Here is a 19,128-nt window from a genome sequence, read left to right on the forward strand (position 1 = left end):
AAATATATAGAGCTCAAAATCGGAAAGAGGGAGGCAACTCAAGGGGCCATTTCAATATACTGGATTCACATAAGTTGATGGGGAGCCAGCTGATAAGAGATAGCAGAGGGATGAAATTATCATTCTGCTTCGCAGAATACTTTGCATTATCCTTCATTATTCAATTGTAGACTGCAGACAGAACCAGGTCACGAACCAGGCTGCTAACGTCAGAATTAATAATAACCTAGTATTTAATTATCAAATCTGCTAAGGTACCATCATGGCGACATACTTAAATTTTCTCCCCCATGCTCTGTTCAGCATCTAGGAGTAAAATAAAAAATAAACATTTAATAATAATATTAACAAATGTATATACAAATCAGGCTGCCTGTTGATTATATGTTTATTTGCAACCCCTAAACCTGAGCAACCAAGTATATGTATGCATTTGGGAACGTCTTAGACAGATTTACTGAAGTTCAGACAAATTTTCACAGAAAAGATAGGAAAGGCTGCATGTGCTTTGTGTAAGTCTCCCAAAAGTATCTATCAAAGGCCATTGACCAGAAGAGTGGAATATCATTTTTTGTAATATTTTTTTCTCCTTTTTTTTTTGTGTGTTCTTCTTGTGCCAACAACATAAACAAACATCATAATACCAAAGCATTTGTAATTGCAACAGATTTCTGGGAGAAGTAGTGCATTTTCTGACAAAATGCAATGGTGCCAACTTTTTTGGCCATGACTGTGTGTGTATATATATATATATATATATATATATATATATCATATATTTATAATTGAAACATTTAAAAGCATGTTTTATCGCTTCATTTTAATGTCAATCTCGTGAACAAGGTTTTGAATTGAATGTTTTCCATTTACCATCTAGGCTGTAAAACCTTGAGAACAACTTATATCCATTTGTGAGCTATTTATAAAACAAGGAATTGAACACTTTTATTTGAACTGTGACCTTTTTTGCAGCAATCACTGCTTTATAACAAATTGTGAAAGAAAATCAAAACTGTCTATAGTTTTCTTACGTAGAATAAAATTTACAATATATATATATATATATATATATATATGCATCTTGTTGGATCTGCACTTATTTTTCAAAACCAAATTATATCAATATTTTTCTGTATTTTACATTTTGTGTCTACTAAAATCAGTAATGCACTGAATACAATTCCCAGAGCTCCATGCCTTCATTAACGATTCAAAGACTTGAATTATATGCAGAACACTTAACAAGCGTGCTTTAACCATGGTAAAATATTTAACACTCCACAAATCTCCCTCCTAAAATGATGAGTGGACCATATTTAAAGTTGAGAAAGTGTAGTTAAAAAAATGTCAAGTCCATTAAAGAGCATTTACTTTTCCAGACTTATGCAAATAATTTCCTCACTACCAACCAAATGAAAACTATTTGATTCACTTTAGTACTTGTCCTGGCATAATGGTTGATGCTTCCATCTCCAAAAATCCTGTGTTCAAAAAGAAGATTAAGATTACTGTTTGCTAGAAATGTATTTGCTTCTAATCACCTGTTATACCCTATAACACAAAGATTAATTTCGTACACCCTCTATTAAAGGTTCGTACCAGGTTGGGACATGACTGGAAGCAGATGTCATCGGTTTGTTAAAATGGCATCTTTTTTTTGCCTTTCATCTGTCTATTGTATTTATTTTAATGTGTAGAAATTTGGGAATTTGGGAATCCAGTCAATAAGCAATTCCGTTTTACTCAATTGTGCACAGACCTGACAGGGAGGTTGAACTTTTAAGAACTTGCTTGACCGAGTCATTCATTCTGCCTCTCCTCTAATCTCAACCCTTTGGCATCCACTAATAATATAAAGTCTCTGGATAGGTGAGCTGACTATTTTTCTGGATAGGTGAGCTGACAGTTTACAGATAACAAATCCGCTCTTGGTAGCCCCAGCCCCTTGAATAATCCTCTGATATGAATTGCATAGTATTCCAAATTGGTGCATTTATTTCCAGGAATTAGCAAAATCGTGACTTTGCCTAAATATTTGTGAAAATCAGGGCATTGACACATAGACCGGATTTAATATAGGTTTCCAAGGCTGGAGAAGATACACTTTCAGCAGTGAACCTTAGCGATCCAACAAACCTGGAATGGGTCTGGTTCAGGGTTGAAAACATTTGCCAACAAATAGCAAATGACTTTTAAGAAATCCATTCCAGGTTTGCTAGATCACCCAGGTTTACTGGTGAACACATATCTCCACCAGCCTTGGAGAGCTTTAATAAATCAGGCCCAATGCAATAAAGTTTATAGGAAAGGTGATTTTAGGTGGTTTTAAGTTACCTAACAGAAATCCCAACCTTAGTGATAGCATTAGCACATGCTAATACCAACCCTAACACTAATAGCCAATTGATAAGAAACAAAGTTATGAGTTTCCCATGTTGACGCTGTCAACTCAAACATATGGATTGCACATAAAGACATGGTAAACAATCCCATGCAATTGCTGTATCAGTACATTATCCACAAAACTGTATCACACAGAATGTTGTTGTGTAATATGGTTTCATTTCTCATGCACTGCTAGCTTTAAAAAGTTTTAAGAAATAGTCCTGGAGCTAATTTTATCAAGCAGGGTACAAAGTGAAATTAGACTACATTTACATATAGATTTTACATTACATTTACATAATTTTTTTTTACTACATTTTGTACAAATAATAAATTATAATTGCAATACAAAATCCAATTCAGAAAAATCAGATGCTCATCCCTATTTAGCACAGACTGTAATATAGTAGTTCTTGTGTAGTGTCCTTTATAACACTTGTAAAGTTTGAATGATGAAAATATATGCACTGCACATAAAAAAAAAGATGTGTGTAAAACAAAGAACATAAACATGCAAGTTTAACATGCTTACCCATCATCAGACAAGGTGACTGCATTTGTTTTCTTTTTGTGAACTTTTGTTCTTTGATTGTCATCCGGCGATCTGGCCAGTGATAAACTTCATTTCCTGTGACAATATTCACAGTAGCCATGATCACTGCTTATCAACAGAAATATGGGTGGGCTCCCTGCCATGATTGAATGTAAGCTCTGTCCTTCATCCCTTATCCAGCAGTATGTTGGTTGGCAGCTGCATCAATAGTCTCTCCCTGCCAGTCACTTTTAACACAGTTTGAGTTTGTTTTATTATAGTGCACGAAAGTCACTTATGTCATCTCTGTATTAAGTGGTTTGCCTGGAGATTAGCAAAATTCTCATGGGTTTCCTTTAAGTGCTACAGCCAAAGCTTGTAACCAATGAACTGATCTTCAAGGTCTACATTGTAATCACTTGTAATCCCCATGGCCACTTGTAATGGTGTTCATCACCTATTTTTCTAATCACACCTATTCACAACTTATTTAGCATCATACCATTATGTTGTTTACTCTCCAGCAGTAGTCAATAATTCAATATTTCCCTTTCGTAGCCAAAATGATCTTCAAGTATGTATATATTAGCAGCAAATTGGTTTCAGATCAAGCTCTCACTGGGTTTACAAGACTGCAGAGACTGTACAGCATTGCATCCTCAAAGATCAGAACCCCTTCAGTCCTTCCTTAGTAGCTTCCCCTGCCAAAGCTCCTGCTCCATGAAAACTCAAAATTTTGAGGGTTACTTGCCCCACAGTGCCTGTAGCTACAGTAGACAGTGATTCCTTGCATTAAAGCTCACTGCGTGTTATAAATAAGTAAATACATGAATGTCCATACCCATGAGTTCACTGTTTAAGTTGAAGGAAAAAAACAAAAAACACTAATACGTACAGCTATGTGCGGAATAAAAGTAGGGACATGAATTTGTCTTTATATTAGCGTTCACTTACCCTAAATTTGAACCTAAATCTTAGGTGGCCCATGTCACATGGTGAGACATAGATTTAAACACTTTTGTAATGCATACATGTTATTATAGTATGTACTGTATTTATAGATAATGTCTCACAAAGCCTTCAGCAAATTTATTGTGTCCTCTTTCCTGCTATTTGGAAAATACAGCAAACCTAAATGTGCTATATAATTTAACAAGACTGCAGCTGAGAACAGTTATAGTCAATGACACTGGTCGAAAATGTAACCATAATCTGCAACTGGATCTTTCCTATAAAAGTTAATTATATAGCTATCTGTTTACACAGAAGCTAAAAACAAGGACATATACATGAATGATTCTCTTTGCCTACAGAAGTCCTTTTATGAATGATAATAAGCCTATATGTAGCTGTAAAGGTACAGAGAAAAAAAAAATCCAGCTTAATGAAGCGGACAGCAAAAACATAGCATGTGTCAGCAATGATATTAAATGATTAAAATAAGACAGTGATTATAATTTGTAAAGCAGCAAGGTATTTATTTATTATTATGTGCCCGACTGTCTGTATCTGATCAAGCAAAGGTGCACCTACCTTTACGAAATTCATTGCTTACATTATGCTTTTCATAATTAGGCATTTTGCTGAGTTGTTTCATTCAGAGCCAAACTGCAGTGTACCCAGCCCTACTTTAGCAGCTCATGCACGTCCTATCTTGTACAGTTGCTCAGGAATTGAAAGCTTGCTGCAGCAGATCAATTAGATTTGCAATTCTCAAAGAGGAGCATGGTCAATTTTCCTCTATGCCAATATTAACCCCAACATCAATACAACTTTTCCAACTTGCGTGTTTATAAAGCCTAAAGAAACACATTTTCCCATGTCATTGTCTCATAAAAAAGGGTTGTTTATGTTCCAGTCCAAAGCACAGTTTTATGGGCATTATGTTGTGGATCAATTTAATTTTTAGCTTGGTGCATTTACCAGTAGGCACTCTTGTGGAAGGTTTTTTAGTTAAAAAGCGGCTCAATAAGTAGTATACAATAAGGTGCAGATACCATAACATATAAGTGGTCTATTTTGAAAAGCCTCAATAAATTAGGCTAATCTCATGTAAATTTGAAACCTCAACTCTCATTACAATTCCTGCATACACTTCAAATTTTCACAAAGTGTACATTCAATACTTTTTTTCTTTTTTGTTACTAATTGTTTAGTTATACATGCTGTATCTTGCTATTACAGATTCTGATCCCCTGTTTTTGTGTCCTAACTGCAGCGAGGACACAGACTACAAGATATCCAACATTTAGAGAAACACAGATTTAAAACCCAGTGAGCTACAGTTATTATTATTATTACACATAATTTATTTAGTACCAACATATTAGCCAGGGCTTTACAAAGTCCAGGGTCATATTCCTGGCTGTCCCTCAAAGGGGCTCACTATTCAATGTCCCTATTATAATCATTTGTCATTAACACAGCCTAAGGTCAATTTGGGTTTAAGCCAATTATCTATCCGCATGTTTTTGAAATGTGGGAGGAAACTGGGGTACGTGGAGAAAATGCAAGCAAACACAGGGAGAACCTGCAAACTACGTGTAGATGGTCACCTGGCTGGTATGTGTGCTTACCACTGAGCCACTGTTTACTTTTGGATAGGGTGTGAAAGGGCCAAAATCTGTGCCACCTTTTTTTGGTGTCATTGCCCCAATTTTGGGAGATTTCTAATTTTTTTCACAAGTATAAAATATTAGGTAATATCTCCAACCCAGTTCCTGTCCATAAGACAGGTAAAAGACAAAGCTGGAATAAATGAAATTCTCCTCAATGGGAACCCAGATATCATCTTTCACATCCTGTCTATGTAAAGGGTGTCAGACAGAGGTGACGGAGGTGAGAAATATCTACAGAGACCCATATACAGCATTTCATTCCTCAAGGAAAAGGTCTCTTTAATGGACACATAGGCAACATTAAAAACCAGAAGTTCCAAACACAGGCCTTTTTGCTATCCACCAAGTCAGAATTGGCCTTTGACAAGGTAGACTGGCAATATATGACCCAAACTTTAGCATATGTAGGACTGGGGGGTAAAAAATTATGAGTTGGATTCAATCTATCTACTCTAGGCCATCCACATTGGTGGGAGTTAATGGCTTTCACTCTGAATCTTTTCTGATATCAAATGGAACCAGGCAGGGGTACCCTTTGTCCCCATTAATTTTTATACTCACCCTGGAGCCTTACTTGTGTCAAATCCGTGCATCAAGAGATGTAAAAGGGATGTGGATAGGGGGAAATGAACACAAGGTTGTCAAATTTGATTGACCCTCCCTCTGGCTAAATTCAAAAAAGACTGTAAATAGCTGTAAGGCAGTATGCAGGTACGTTTGAATAAAAAACAGATATTTCTCCTCCACTTCTCTTCTATACCACGTTTGAATTCACATATCTTCCCGAATGGTATTTAAATTTTCTTTGATCAATTTTAGTTTAGTTAGGCCAAGAGCCCCAAGACCACCTTCACCTAGCTGCTCATATATGTTTATTTAAAGGTTCAGCATTTTCAGCAAACTGTGATTTTTTGTTGTTACTTCCTGCTGGCCATGCCAGCATAGTAAACCTTTGGACTTCTATGGGGACTTTTGTCCCACAAATTTTGACTAAAATACACTTAGAAGTGGAAGTGATAGGGACCATGGAAGGAGATTAGTGAATATTTCTAACTTGCCTGCAATATTTTTTTTTCTAAGTGACCACTGACCAACCTTCTTGCATACATTTTTGTTTGTCATCTGCTACTGCTGCCTTACAAATATGCACTATGGTGTATACTTGATGTTCCTCATACATGTCAAGTCAGACAGTCCTCCACTTTTATATTGGAAGTCTTGGTTCTGGTTATGTATTGGTGGCTGTGGGTCGGTCCCCAGTGGCATGCCCATTTACTTATTCTCATTCTGCTTCCTCGGTAGTCCTTTTTGGTGTCCTTCCTGGGTGGCCCTGCTGACTTTTTTGCTATATGGCTTCTTGTACTGGATCTTGCTGTGCTCCAGGTTCCCCAGTGTGCCCCAAAGTGTGATTTGCAGGACAAATTTTTCTTATTTGGGACTGACCTTGTTGTTCACCTTGTTTGAGTCAACTTTTTGTTTTAAATATTTGCCCTAATGATGTATTCTATCATTTTTAATGCTTAGCTCTGATGCTTTAGCCATTTCTCTAAAATGCTTTATCCTCAGCAGGTTATTGCATGGCTGGATTTGACCCCTGAAAGTTTACAGTTTACTTTTACCTGTTCAGATTAGTCCTTGCATTGCATACCTTAGAGGAGCTATTCCCACCCCTACTAGAAGGTATCTTCTGCCCCATACCTTCCTTGGGACAACCAAATTACCAGTGAAAACACATAAAATGTTTTTAAAAGACGGCTAAAATCAAAGTATGATGTAGCCATGGAATGATCCCAACACATAAGTAACTTTCCAACAAAGTGTAGTTATCCTATTTTCCCTGTTTTCCTTAAACTCAAACAACACACCCTTCTCCTTTAGATTTGCTTTGCAGTAGATGTTTCACTGAATTTATTCATTAAGTTAACTGCTCACATTTGAAGTATAACATAGTATATATTTACAAGTATATATTTATCACAGAGATCCCATTTTCTATAACAGTTCCTTTAGCTGCTTTTCTCCCCATACGGATGGCAATATATATATATATTGTTCAGGTTTATAATTTATTTTTGGGACTAAAATGTTGGTTCAGAGATAACACAAAAAAATAATCATTCTTGTACATGTCCAGTTCAGGACTGTGTTCACAATTGTGTGATACGTATCAGCCCACTTCAACAGCCTTTAACAGTCTATCTTGCTAACAAGTTCCAATGTTACAGCCTGTTACCTGCAGCAGACTGATAACATGATCTCTGCCTAGGTATAGCCACATCACAAGGGCTCAGGGAGTTTTTTTTTAGAAAAAAAGTAAATCTTTCTTGAAAAGTTAAACTGCTACTGTATGTTGTGAAATGTCAGATATCAATTATTGCAGACTTTTTTGAAAAGTGACTCCTTAAAGGCTTTTATTATATTTACAAATGTATATCTCTTTTCTAATGATCATTATACAGTTACACAGTCTCTTACAGACAACAATGAGGATCCATGAGGATTTGCTTGTTAGCTCTGTAAGCCTATTTCATTGGACCCCATTGCCAATTCTTGCCCTGTTATATTCCCTCTATTTGTCTCCCCTCAACCCTCACTGACTAAAGTTGAAAAAGTCGTTATGTGATAGCCATTAAGGTTAAAACTAACTCTAAAAAATGTGAGCAGACAGCTCTTTATTGTAGAATGGATATGCATTGTCCCTTTGTATGCGATACAACAAACACGCAGAAGGTACTGAACCTGTTAAAAAATTGACCACAATAAGATCCCAATGCCAGCGTAGAAGGGAGGGGAAATGTGTTTTGTGTCACAAAAATATCCATTGGTGTGCTGTCTAGGTAAGGCACAAGCATATATTTTAAAACACATTGAAAAGTAGTCACAACTTTTTTGTTTTTTATTGCTTTTTTTTTACCGTTGGGGATTATTTCCTTACTCCTGTAAACACTATAACACTTTACACCACAACATGCATTTTAAAGCATGCAACAGCAATGTTGGGTAATGCACACCAATATTGTTAAATGCAACTCAAAATAAATTTAATTTTGTCTGTACAATAGTGTACTATAATGCACTGATATAAATACCATGTTTATTGTTTTTTATGTTTTATTCTGCAGGGCCTTTTTTGTGCTTTGAGGTTCAACAACAGCTCATTCAAGATTAACAGCCTGCCTAAAGCGATGTATAAAAATGTGTGCACTAAGAGCATTGTGTTATGGTGTGATTGGGTCCTAAGTAAAGAAAATGTATCCAAAAGGCACAGACAGTAAAAAAAAGAAATAAAAGAAAATGGGGAAAAGTGAAAGTTTTTGTCAGGATTTTATTGGCATTTCTGCCCCTGTTGTGACCATCTCCTTACCCCTTGTGTGGTCAGACTCACCAGGACAGAAAGAGAAGGCAGTGATCATTATTAATGGGCAAAAACAACAGTAGTTGGCATTATAGGTGACTTTTCTAGTCACTGGGTGCTTTTCTAATCACTACATCATGGTGAGTCACCTGAAATGCCCAATACATAGGTTCTTTCAAGGACAGTCCTTATATCTGCTCACTGTTAAGTAGTTGGAGCCAAAGTTCAGTAGTACACAGTGGACCAATTTGCCATATAGGTATCATTTCTATCCCTTAAATCAGAGATTTTAGAAAGAGACTGACAAATGTGGTATTTGAGACATATGGACATCACTTCTACAAACTGATAGGAAATCACCTTATTATATTATCCAATATGAAAGAAACTTTGACCCCCCAGAACTGACTTTGACTGGATTTTATTTTATATCTATATTAGTTTTTTTTTTTTTAAACTCAAAATTATTAACTTCTCCAGTGAAGCAAATGTTAACCTTGTGACCTGGTGGAACAGCCCTTTGTAATATAAGGTTTTAGGCTTCGATGAAAAGATCATACAGTGAATAGCACAGTAATGCAGGTCACATTATATCTGGATTATTATTTCTTCAACAATGCAGTCCACATTCTCTTGCTCACATGAACTATTCACATAAAACTGCCAGCCCGCCCTCTCCTTTTCTTTCTCAGTGACTCCTTACTCCTTCACATCATTAGAATCTCATTTAGTGTTCATTATAACCATGTTAATCATGTTGAACTAATGCGCTGCTAAAGTAGCACTTTTCCCAGAATCCCGTTATAATTTACCTATTCAGTAATGCACCTTTCATTATTTTAAAATGTTTCCATAAAATGCAGGAGAGCTAAGACATTAGTTCATTTTCAATTGTCTTGAATATGGTAAATAGGCAGACAGTGGGAGGATAATACACAAAGAACCAAATGAAAATCCCCTATCGTATAAGAAAGATAGGAAATGTCTTCATAAAATCCAGGTTTATATATCAATATGTCATCAATGAAAACTTTCTGCACTGTTCCATGGCCACCAGACACACTCCAACCTGCACTGGAAAATGACATTTGGAATATGAAAGTTGTAATGTAATTGGTTGCTTTGGGACAGCTCATATTATACCATGATAATTAAAACAGATCTAAACCTAGGAACTAAAATCTCATATTATACCATGATAATTAAAACAAATATAAACCTAGGAACTAAAATCTCGTATTATACCATGATAATTAAAACAAATCTAAACCTAGGAACTAAAATCTCTTATTATACCATGATAATTAAAACAGATCTTAACCTAGGAACTAAAATCTTATATAAGCATGATCATGGTAATGTCATTTCAAGAATTGTTTTCATTCTAACACCTGGAGAGCCCATAGGTTGCTTTCTTGTGTGTGCATTTTTTTTGCACTTTAGTGCTATTTAGCTACCCCAGCTTCTGTCAGCCTTGTTCTGTCCACATGCATTTACTCCTGCATTGCCTCATTTGGGAACTTCTAGTAATGTGGTGACAATGCTTTTTCCTAATTGCTCTACTGTATAAGACTCTACTTTCACCAGGGGTGTAGTGGGGTGGGCACAGGTGGGAACGCCACACCCTCAATTTTTTCGAGAATGGACACGTGTGCCCACTCCTATTTTGCAAAGAATTCTTGGGTGGTCTACGGCTCTGGCCGGTCCACCCCCCCTCGGGGTCAGGAGTAGGACCCCGCTGAGGGGGGCGCACTGGCCAAAACTGTGGACCATGTCTCCCGTATGGAATTGGAGGCTCAGGGTGGTGGGCGGGTTGCCTCTCTGAACATACCCCCGTCCACGCTCAGGCCTGCGATGGGAGAGTGGGCAGGTTCTAGTATCATGACATCACTCTGGGGAAAGATTCTTCCACCTTGGGAAACACATAGGTAGGGGTGTATTGGTGTGGAACCGAACCCCCTCTCCTTTTTTTAAGACTACACCCCTGACTGTCACCTTGTCATGTTTCGTAGTTGATACTGAAAAGTGGTCATACTGACACACATGGCCCACCATTGTAACTGAGTAAACCAGTCCACAACAGTGATGTAATGGCAATGCTGGAGTAAATGCATGTAGACAGAACAAGGCTGACAGAGCCTAGGGTAGTTCAGTATCCCTAAAGTGTCACCTGAGATAGACTATTGTGATCATCCTAGGTTAATCTCTGGTGTTCGTACAGCACTTCCTTACTGTCATTTAGAACTCTCTTCTGGTAAGTCACTAATTGGGAATGACTGATGTAAGTTGCTGTTGAGGAGGATTTTTTTTTTTTTTTGGGGGGGGTGGGGTTGTTACTTATCTACTTAACTTATATCTCTTATATATCAATATTTTACAGAAAAGTATTGATACAGCATGAGCTACAGACCTTTGCATTATTTGTTATATATCCCATATGATCCTGAGCACCTTTTTTGGTGTGGATTCATTTTAAACCCTTCCTCTGTTCCAATTATGCACTGGAATATTGTTTCGTTTGCATCATGCAAACATTGAACAATGCAATGTTTAATTCGTTTAATGTTTGTGTTTTTTTTATAATAAGCAAAACACAAAACTTTTTTTTCGAGAAATACAGGCAATAATATGTATTATGGTTTTGTTGCTTACTACATCAAGCTCTTTAAACATGTCAGTCTCATATATTGGCAGCTATGGTTGTGTTTTGCAACATGTAGGTTTGACTTCTAGAAGTCTCTTGGTACATGGCAGTAGTAGTAGTCTGCAGATTTGTGTGTGTAATAAATAATAAATGTTTGCATGATCTTATGCTAATTAAAAGTAAATCACACAGATAAATCCATAAGTGTATAGCTGTAGTCATTTCAACTATATAAAACCCACTTTTTCCCAGGATCCTGAATGCTGTCAATAGCTTTATGTCTGGTAATCCCCAGGTACACCAGGTTACACAGTTGAGTCAAAATATAGTAATCTCTCTACACAAAAGATCATATCCAAGGCAGGCAGGAGATCAGAAGAATAAACACTTGCCAAGACATAATATACCTAGAATAGATAATTACAGGTATTTCAGGACTTATTTTCCAGGTGGTAATTTTGTTTGGTATTTGTGATTACAGGACCTTGCTGCCACCACACCAGTGTACAAGCGTATTTACAGAGCATAAAGACGTGACCCCTAAAAGGATTTAGAACTGTGTTATATTCTCTCTTTCTATCTGATAAATAAAAGTGCTTCAGGAGATGTTAAAATCTGAGATTTTATGTCATTCCCATAATTGGTGCTCTTCGAAACTCTTCTTGGATTTGTTTTGAATTGATCATTAGGAAGGTCTTATTTGGAACCTTACCAGCTACTGTATGTCTTGCTATGGATGGCTAAATAAATAGTTGTAATAACCTAAATGTACACAAATCTGCTCAGATTAAGCAGCTGCAAGTTTTTATTTTGCAACAGTGTACACTTTTTAAAATATCACTGAATAATTAAGATAATTGCACTTCAAAGTAGCGGTTCAAAATAATCTTATATAGATACTCTAAGGAAGGAAAATAAAATATTTATATGTTTTTAAATATACAAATGATTTTAGATGCACCAATGGGTTTCCAGCTGTACTAATCAATGTGTACACCTTTAACTTCTGCACACATATTCTTTGTCTTGGCGTCTGTGCAGTTGTAATTGCTGCCAAAGTCTTTATATATATTGTAAAGCTCTATACCATTGCTTTTGCCTTTCGTTTGGCTAATGAATCCACTAACCATAATTATTAACCTATTGGAGGCCTAAGACAGCAAGGAAAAATGGGCTACATGCACAATATGGCTAAAAGTTCCTTTATGGAGTATCCTGTTATTTGACACTTAGGGTGGTATGAACATAATTGGAAAATGTTAGTACTTAGTACTCAGTGGCTCATTCAAAGCTAACAATTTATTGAAAAAACACAAGATAATTTTAAAACATATAATGTACATATTATGTGTTAGATAATTATCTCATAATTACAAAGGCTGATAGTGGAGTGTCAGGTACATATTACACATGCACATTTATATGGAGAAAAAGGCAAAAGCAATCTCCATTTTCAATGTGTTTCACTATTCAGCATCTTTAGGGGAGGAGATTGAAATAGCAGATAGATATTGGGGATAACACTTAGATATACTCCATGAACCGAAGAGGTATCAGAGAGGCCTGTTAGGGGTCCAAGTCTCAGTCCAAAAAGATGAGCTCAAAAGATGCATGACACAGTTATCCCGGGAGGGTTTGCACTCCCATTTAGGTCATTGGGGATCATGTGGAATGAAGCCCCAGTGATAAAGAGTTAAAAGGTAAGCAGTATTGCTCAAATAACTGCTAGCATTGCTGGATGCTGAGATGGTTAAAATAAAAAGAGACCTGTACAATCAGTTATTTGGGGCCTAGATCAAAAAAGCTCAATATGACTGAGAACCTCCAAAGGTGTCCAACTGACTGCCCCTGTTACAGTGATACAATTAAATATATTGACTGAGATACTGGAAGTGTTATATAATTTTATCAATCTGCTCTATCCCAATTATTGTTTCTTTCTTTTTCTTTATCTTTCTTTATCTTTCTTTGTATATGTCCTACATGCTTTCCGCATACCTCCACAGATTCTCCAAGATAGCTTTGCTCCCGTAGATACTTTTATTGAGGCATACTGCTCCTTCCCAGTACTGACCATATAACATTTTTGTGACAATCATGTTCCTGCTTGCTTGACTCATATTAGTAGCAATCAGCTGAATGACCAATATTTACCAATATATACTCACATTTAAGGGAATACATGACATCAAACAATATGGTAGTGACCAGTCTGATATGTCTAATTTTACTTCCTTTTAATAAAAAAAAAAAAATAATTGTAAAGCTGTCAACATATTTTTCTGCCTTGTGTCAGGTCCTTTACCAGCTTTCCACAGATTGTAGCTTAAATGTACAGCAGTTTTAACTGGATTACACAGCCTGTCACTAAAATATGATCCTTTTTGAAAATCCAAAGTAATCTGATCTACGTTTAAAAAGTTACTAATATGTATATTGTATATATACATATGTACCAATATGTATAATATATACATATCTGTACAGTAAAAAAAATATAAAATATATATATATGTGTTTTATTTTAATAAAGTTATACTTTCATCAGTAAACCTGGGTGATTCAGGTCAAGAATTTAAAACATTTGCTAACAATTAGCAAATGACTTATTACATCCATTCAAGGTTTGCTGGATCACCCAGCTTCACTGATAAAAGTTTATCTTCTCCAGCCTTGGAGAGCTTTAATAAATCAGACTCGATGTGTACCGGTAATATATAAGACCCATCTCATTGTTTAAACTAAAATTCTGATACTGCTTACCCTTGCATGCTGTTGGCATCTAGATACATCAATGATATCCTATAGAACTTCCATATGATTTTTACCAAGATGTCATTTTATTGTAGATGAACAGTTTTTTAAGCATTTTAAGCCTTTAATGTGATTTATTTTACCCATCTCAGAAAAGAGAAGAGGAGGAGAGGAGAAAGGGTGAGAAACAGATTCGGCAACGGGAAGAACTACGCGCAAAGGAACTCTATTTAAGTCTGAAGAGAGCTCAGCAGCAAAATCAACGCAATGAGAATGAAGAGGAGGAGTGGCAAGAGCAATGTAAGTGAACCAAAACAAAAAAAAAAGGATTGCATCCATGTGCTATTGCTTTGTACCTAGAAAATGACACTTAAGTGTTTTTCTCCTACCAAACATACTAAGAATGATATTACTATATCAAAAATAGTAATGTAGTCAGAACATGAACTTGCATATTCATGTGATGTCAGTATTTAAAATAGAAAAAAAACACTAAATGGTCAACATTTAGCTTCAAAAATGTAATAACACGGCAGCAATATGTAAGCAAAAGACTACTGTAACAATAATAAGAATGCATGGGAAACAAATAGGCAGTTGTGACAGTACATTGGCAACAAATAAGTACTGTAGATGTGGTAATACATGGGCTACAAACAGGCAAACATACCAATACTTGTAGTCATGACAATGTGTGAGCAACAAACCAGCAGTTTACAATACATGGACATTCATTTGCAAGGCCATTATCTGAAGCCTCACACAATTGTGACAATAAACTTTTCACAATGCAAGTTGATGACTCACTATACATCATGCACTCCCTCACAGGCCTATTTATCATCTCAATTGTTGTTCTAGTTTAGAGAACGCTAAACCCAATAGCTACTCATACCATTTAGATGAAAAAGTGGGATATGTTTGTAGAAACAAAAGATCAAAATAGCATCTCTCATCTCAAAATGTAGTTTATTATTGCAGTATATGTACACTTTATTATGCGTTATTTCTTGAAAAAGCTGCAAGTACACAAAAATTGCTGTGGATCCTGCCAAAAATCTAGTAGGCTTCCAAAATCCCAAGCATTTTGGAAAAAAAAAGAAATCCCAAGCAATGTTGGCAGCCCTGCTTAATTTTTCCTGGAGGATTACAACTCCCCCTTACGTTATTAGGATGATGAAAGGGGGGTGTTAGTCCGCACACAAAATATGGGTTAGGTTGATAACATTGCTTCAGATTTCAGTACAGCAGAGGCACTTTGTTGTTTGCTTGAAAATGAATTTGAGAGCACACAGGATTTCTTGAAAATCATTAGGCATTTTTGAAAGAGTTTTTAAAGAAAGTCACTGTAGTAATTAGCCTTGCTTTGCCTCTAGAAGTAAGCTCCAAGTTTCTTTTTAGAACTAATAAAAATACTTAAGGAAGCATGTAAAAATACAAAAAAAAAATACTTTAGGGTTAAGAGTATGAATATAGCTCAAAGTATATGCTCATCGGAAATATGCTTTACTTTTCCTGTAAAATATTCATAGACAAGGCAGATTTTAATAGATGTTCCAACAAATAGACTAATTAGCTGAACAGTGACACATTAAATCCCTGGCTACTAGTTTGCCTGCAAGGCTGTTCTGGAAAAGCATAGCTGTGGGCTTCACAGAATAGCATTTTATTAATATGTCTATACCTTGCACATGTTTTTTTGTGTTTACTTCTATATTTAATCAAAATATCAAAAACAAATTTAAACTAATTTACTTGATCCTGTAATTAAATTATTTTACTTCAAGGCTACCTCTAAACAAAATTGGTATTTTTTTTATTTGTCTCTTCAAAATACCCTCTAATTAGCACCATGCAGGGTATACAGTTGTCTTTCCCAGCTTATCTTAGCCTTGAGCACTGAAACCAGACCTTGCTCTGCCTCTAAAATTAAACAGCAAATTACTCATCTCCAGAGAAGTAATTTGTTAATTGGTGTTCAAGATTATTTGGTCAGTCTTAAATTATACTGAAGCATCCGCACCAAGTTTAACCACCAGCTTTTAAAAAAATAAAAAATAAAATAGAAAGCTGCAGGTATAACGCATTTTTCCTAATAGCGACAAATCAGAAATCACCTGTTGTAAACAGATAATTGCTGAAATCAAATTGCAGCTATGAATTTATTAAACAACATGTAAATATACCTGCTTTCTAAGTATTGTTGCCCGTGTTCACTAAGGCAAACCTGGCCTGGACTAAACTGTGCTGAAAGTAGCACTCTTAGTCTTTAAATTTGTCCATGCGTCCCCTGGAGCTCTTTGGATGATAGGGCGAGTCTCTGTTTATGGCCTTAACTTCCTTTCAAGTCAAGGTAAAGTCTGATGCAGACATCTAGGACATGGTTTATGTTATTCAATTGATAAATTCTATAACATTTCCTGCTTACTGGTACAGTTCAAAATTGAATGCCATGCTCCTATTTAATAATAACTTTTAAATTCAAGGAGCTTAATGCGGACATAAAAATTTACCAGAAGATTAATACACATTTTTGTAAGGAACATAAGAGACCTTGTCTTAAACACTGCTGTATTAGATTACAATAAAAATAAATGAATCTGATTTCCATGATAATTTTAACCAACTCATTCTATTCCATCTATCTAATCACTGGCAAAAATGAATAAATACATTTAATTTTTTTTATTCAGCCCCAATCTTCTTTATTTCTGATGCGTGACATAGACACACCCCACTGGCTGTCCTCTGGTAAAGCCCTTTTTTGAATGCAGTAGAAGACCAGCAGCAATGACATTGACAAAAGAGGACTGCTGCCGACAGAGCTCAATCCATCTTTCAGGACCCTGATATCATCACCATTTTAGGTCCCAGGAAACATCTGATCTAATATTGTTGATGTGTATCTGTAATGTTAGATTGAAGGTTTCCAGGACTCAAAAGTGGTGGTGCTACCAGACCTAAATGGTGGATTTAGGTCTGTATATCTTACTTCAGGGAAGAAAGAAAATGGATCATGTAGAATGGATTTGAGGGGTAGGAACAATATGGATTTTGCTTTATTAACCTTCCTGGCGGTAATCCCGAGTGTGACTCGGGGTTAATTTTTAGTACCAAAAGCGGCAACCCCCGAGCCACACTTGGGGTGGAATTGCAAGGGAGTTTTTCAGTCTTCTGTCCCCTCTTTCTTGCGGGGTCCTCCAGTGGTGCCCGCAGTGTCCTTCAGAAATGCCCCACTGGCATCTGTGTAGCCTGGTGTGTGAACGTTGGGGGCGTGAGGACAGGGGATGCAGATGCTGGCTGGGTCATTTGTATATTTATTTATTTATGTATAAATGTACCACCTTTACATTTAAAAATACTTATTTTTCAAACCGACAGGAAGGTTAACAGATGGAAACTTGATGGTCAAGCACCCTAAAGATGAATGACCAACAGGCAGCTGACAAGCAGAAAGAAGTCTAGTTTGGACAACACTTAAGTGGAATTAGGCCAAAAGAAATACAAAACTCCTATGCATTTCCACTGGAGATACTTTGGCCCAGAACAAAAGTGTGCTGACATTGTTCACTGAGCTGTGCAAGTACGACACATTGGAAAAAGAGGAATATAAAAAGTTTTTGCCCGCTGGCCACTTTTTTATTGTGCCATACTTGCACAACTCAATATATCAGTTATATTACAAAGGAATTTTTCATGGAATTCTCATATTTGTCTTTGTAGAATTATTGATCCAAAATTACAATGTTTTTCTATATAAACTATAACATTGTAGGAGTATTTCAACATAATGACCTAACAATAACCTATCCTATTACAGTACGTAAATCAAAAGCAGCCGATGAAGAACGCAAGCATAAAGCTCGCAGAGCACGAGCCGAATATCACCGACAATCTCTTCGGGCCATTCAGAAAGGAAAGGTAGCTGGGCTTAGCAACCTTTTTCAGAATACTACTCTAACCAATGGGCAGGAACCTACCCAGGAAAACGGCACTATATCACCAATTAAGTTGCAAATACCAACCGAGTAAGTACAAAGCAGCCTCACAAAAGTTTCTGATACCCTGAGCTGAACTTAAGGCAAATAAAAAAGAAAAACCTCATTGGAGCTCTGTATTCATTAATACATAATTTCTATTTATTACGGTTAGTACTTCAATTGGGTTTATTAACATGCACAACAGAATTCTAATTAGGAGAGGAAGACGAAGTACTGGGAAACAATTAGTCAATGCTGAACAGGAATGAGCTGACTACAGGATAAAGCAAAGTAAACAGAGACATGGTCCCATCACTCTCTTACTGTCTCTTCACTGTCCAATCAGAAGGCTGGAGGAACAGTATATTTCTCTTTCATACTGCGCTGTGTGATAAGGCTGTATAAATCTCAGGGCTGAACAGATATAAATCCAAATCATGGCAAGAGTTCAGCTTAAAAGCGCACCAGTAAATTGGCTTGAAAACACACCATCTCTGATATCTTTAGGTGCTTTTTTTGTAAAGCTATTTCTTGTTTTCTTGTTAAATAGAAAACAATAGAGACAGTCTATTTCCAACAGCTTAAAACACCTGCTGGTTGTTTACATTAGCAGACTGACAGCACACCAAGATTCTGATCTTGGAGGGAAACATTACCATACTGCTTATGCCCCCTCTTTCTATCCTTGAAACTTAAAGTATAGTTTTGGTATTACAGTTTGGGAGCAGGCAGGTCTTTATTGCAGTAAGGAACAGGCAATAATTCTTATGTAAAGAAACATATTTACCTGCATATTTGCTATCTTCTGGTCCTTCTCCAATATTGGGCTTGCCTGGTCTCAATTATTTTTATTGTAGCTA

At 36.3% G+C, this 19,128-nt stretch overlaps 1 protein-coding gene across 1 annotated transcript in view; it reads left to right on the forward strand.

Moving 5' to 3' along the window:
• Positions 1-19,128, forward strand: part of SH2D4B (SH2 domain containing 4B) — a 95,886-nt gene that overhangs the window by 50,051 nt on the left and 26,707 nt on the right. The window contains exons 4-5 of the mRNA XM_072424130.1: positions 14,441-14,588; positions 18,109-18,316. Coding sequence (XP_072280231.1) covers positions 14,441-14,588; positions 18,109-18,316 — 356 coding nt within the window. The remainder of the gene's footprint in view (positions 1-14,440; positions 14,589-18,108; positions 18,317-19,128) is intronic.

Source organism: Pyxicephalus adspersus, chromosome 10, assembly GCF_032062135.1.
Source record: "Pyxicephalus adspersus chromosome 10, UCB_Pads_2.0, whole genome shotgun sequence".
Taxonomy (NCBI): Eukaryota; Metazoa; Chordata; class Amphibia; order Anura; family Pyxicephalidae; genus Pyxicephalus; species Pyxicephalus adspersus.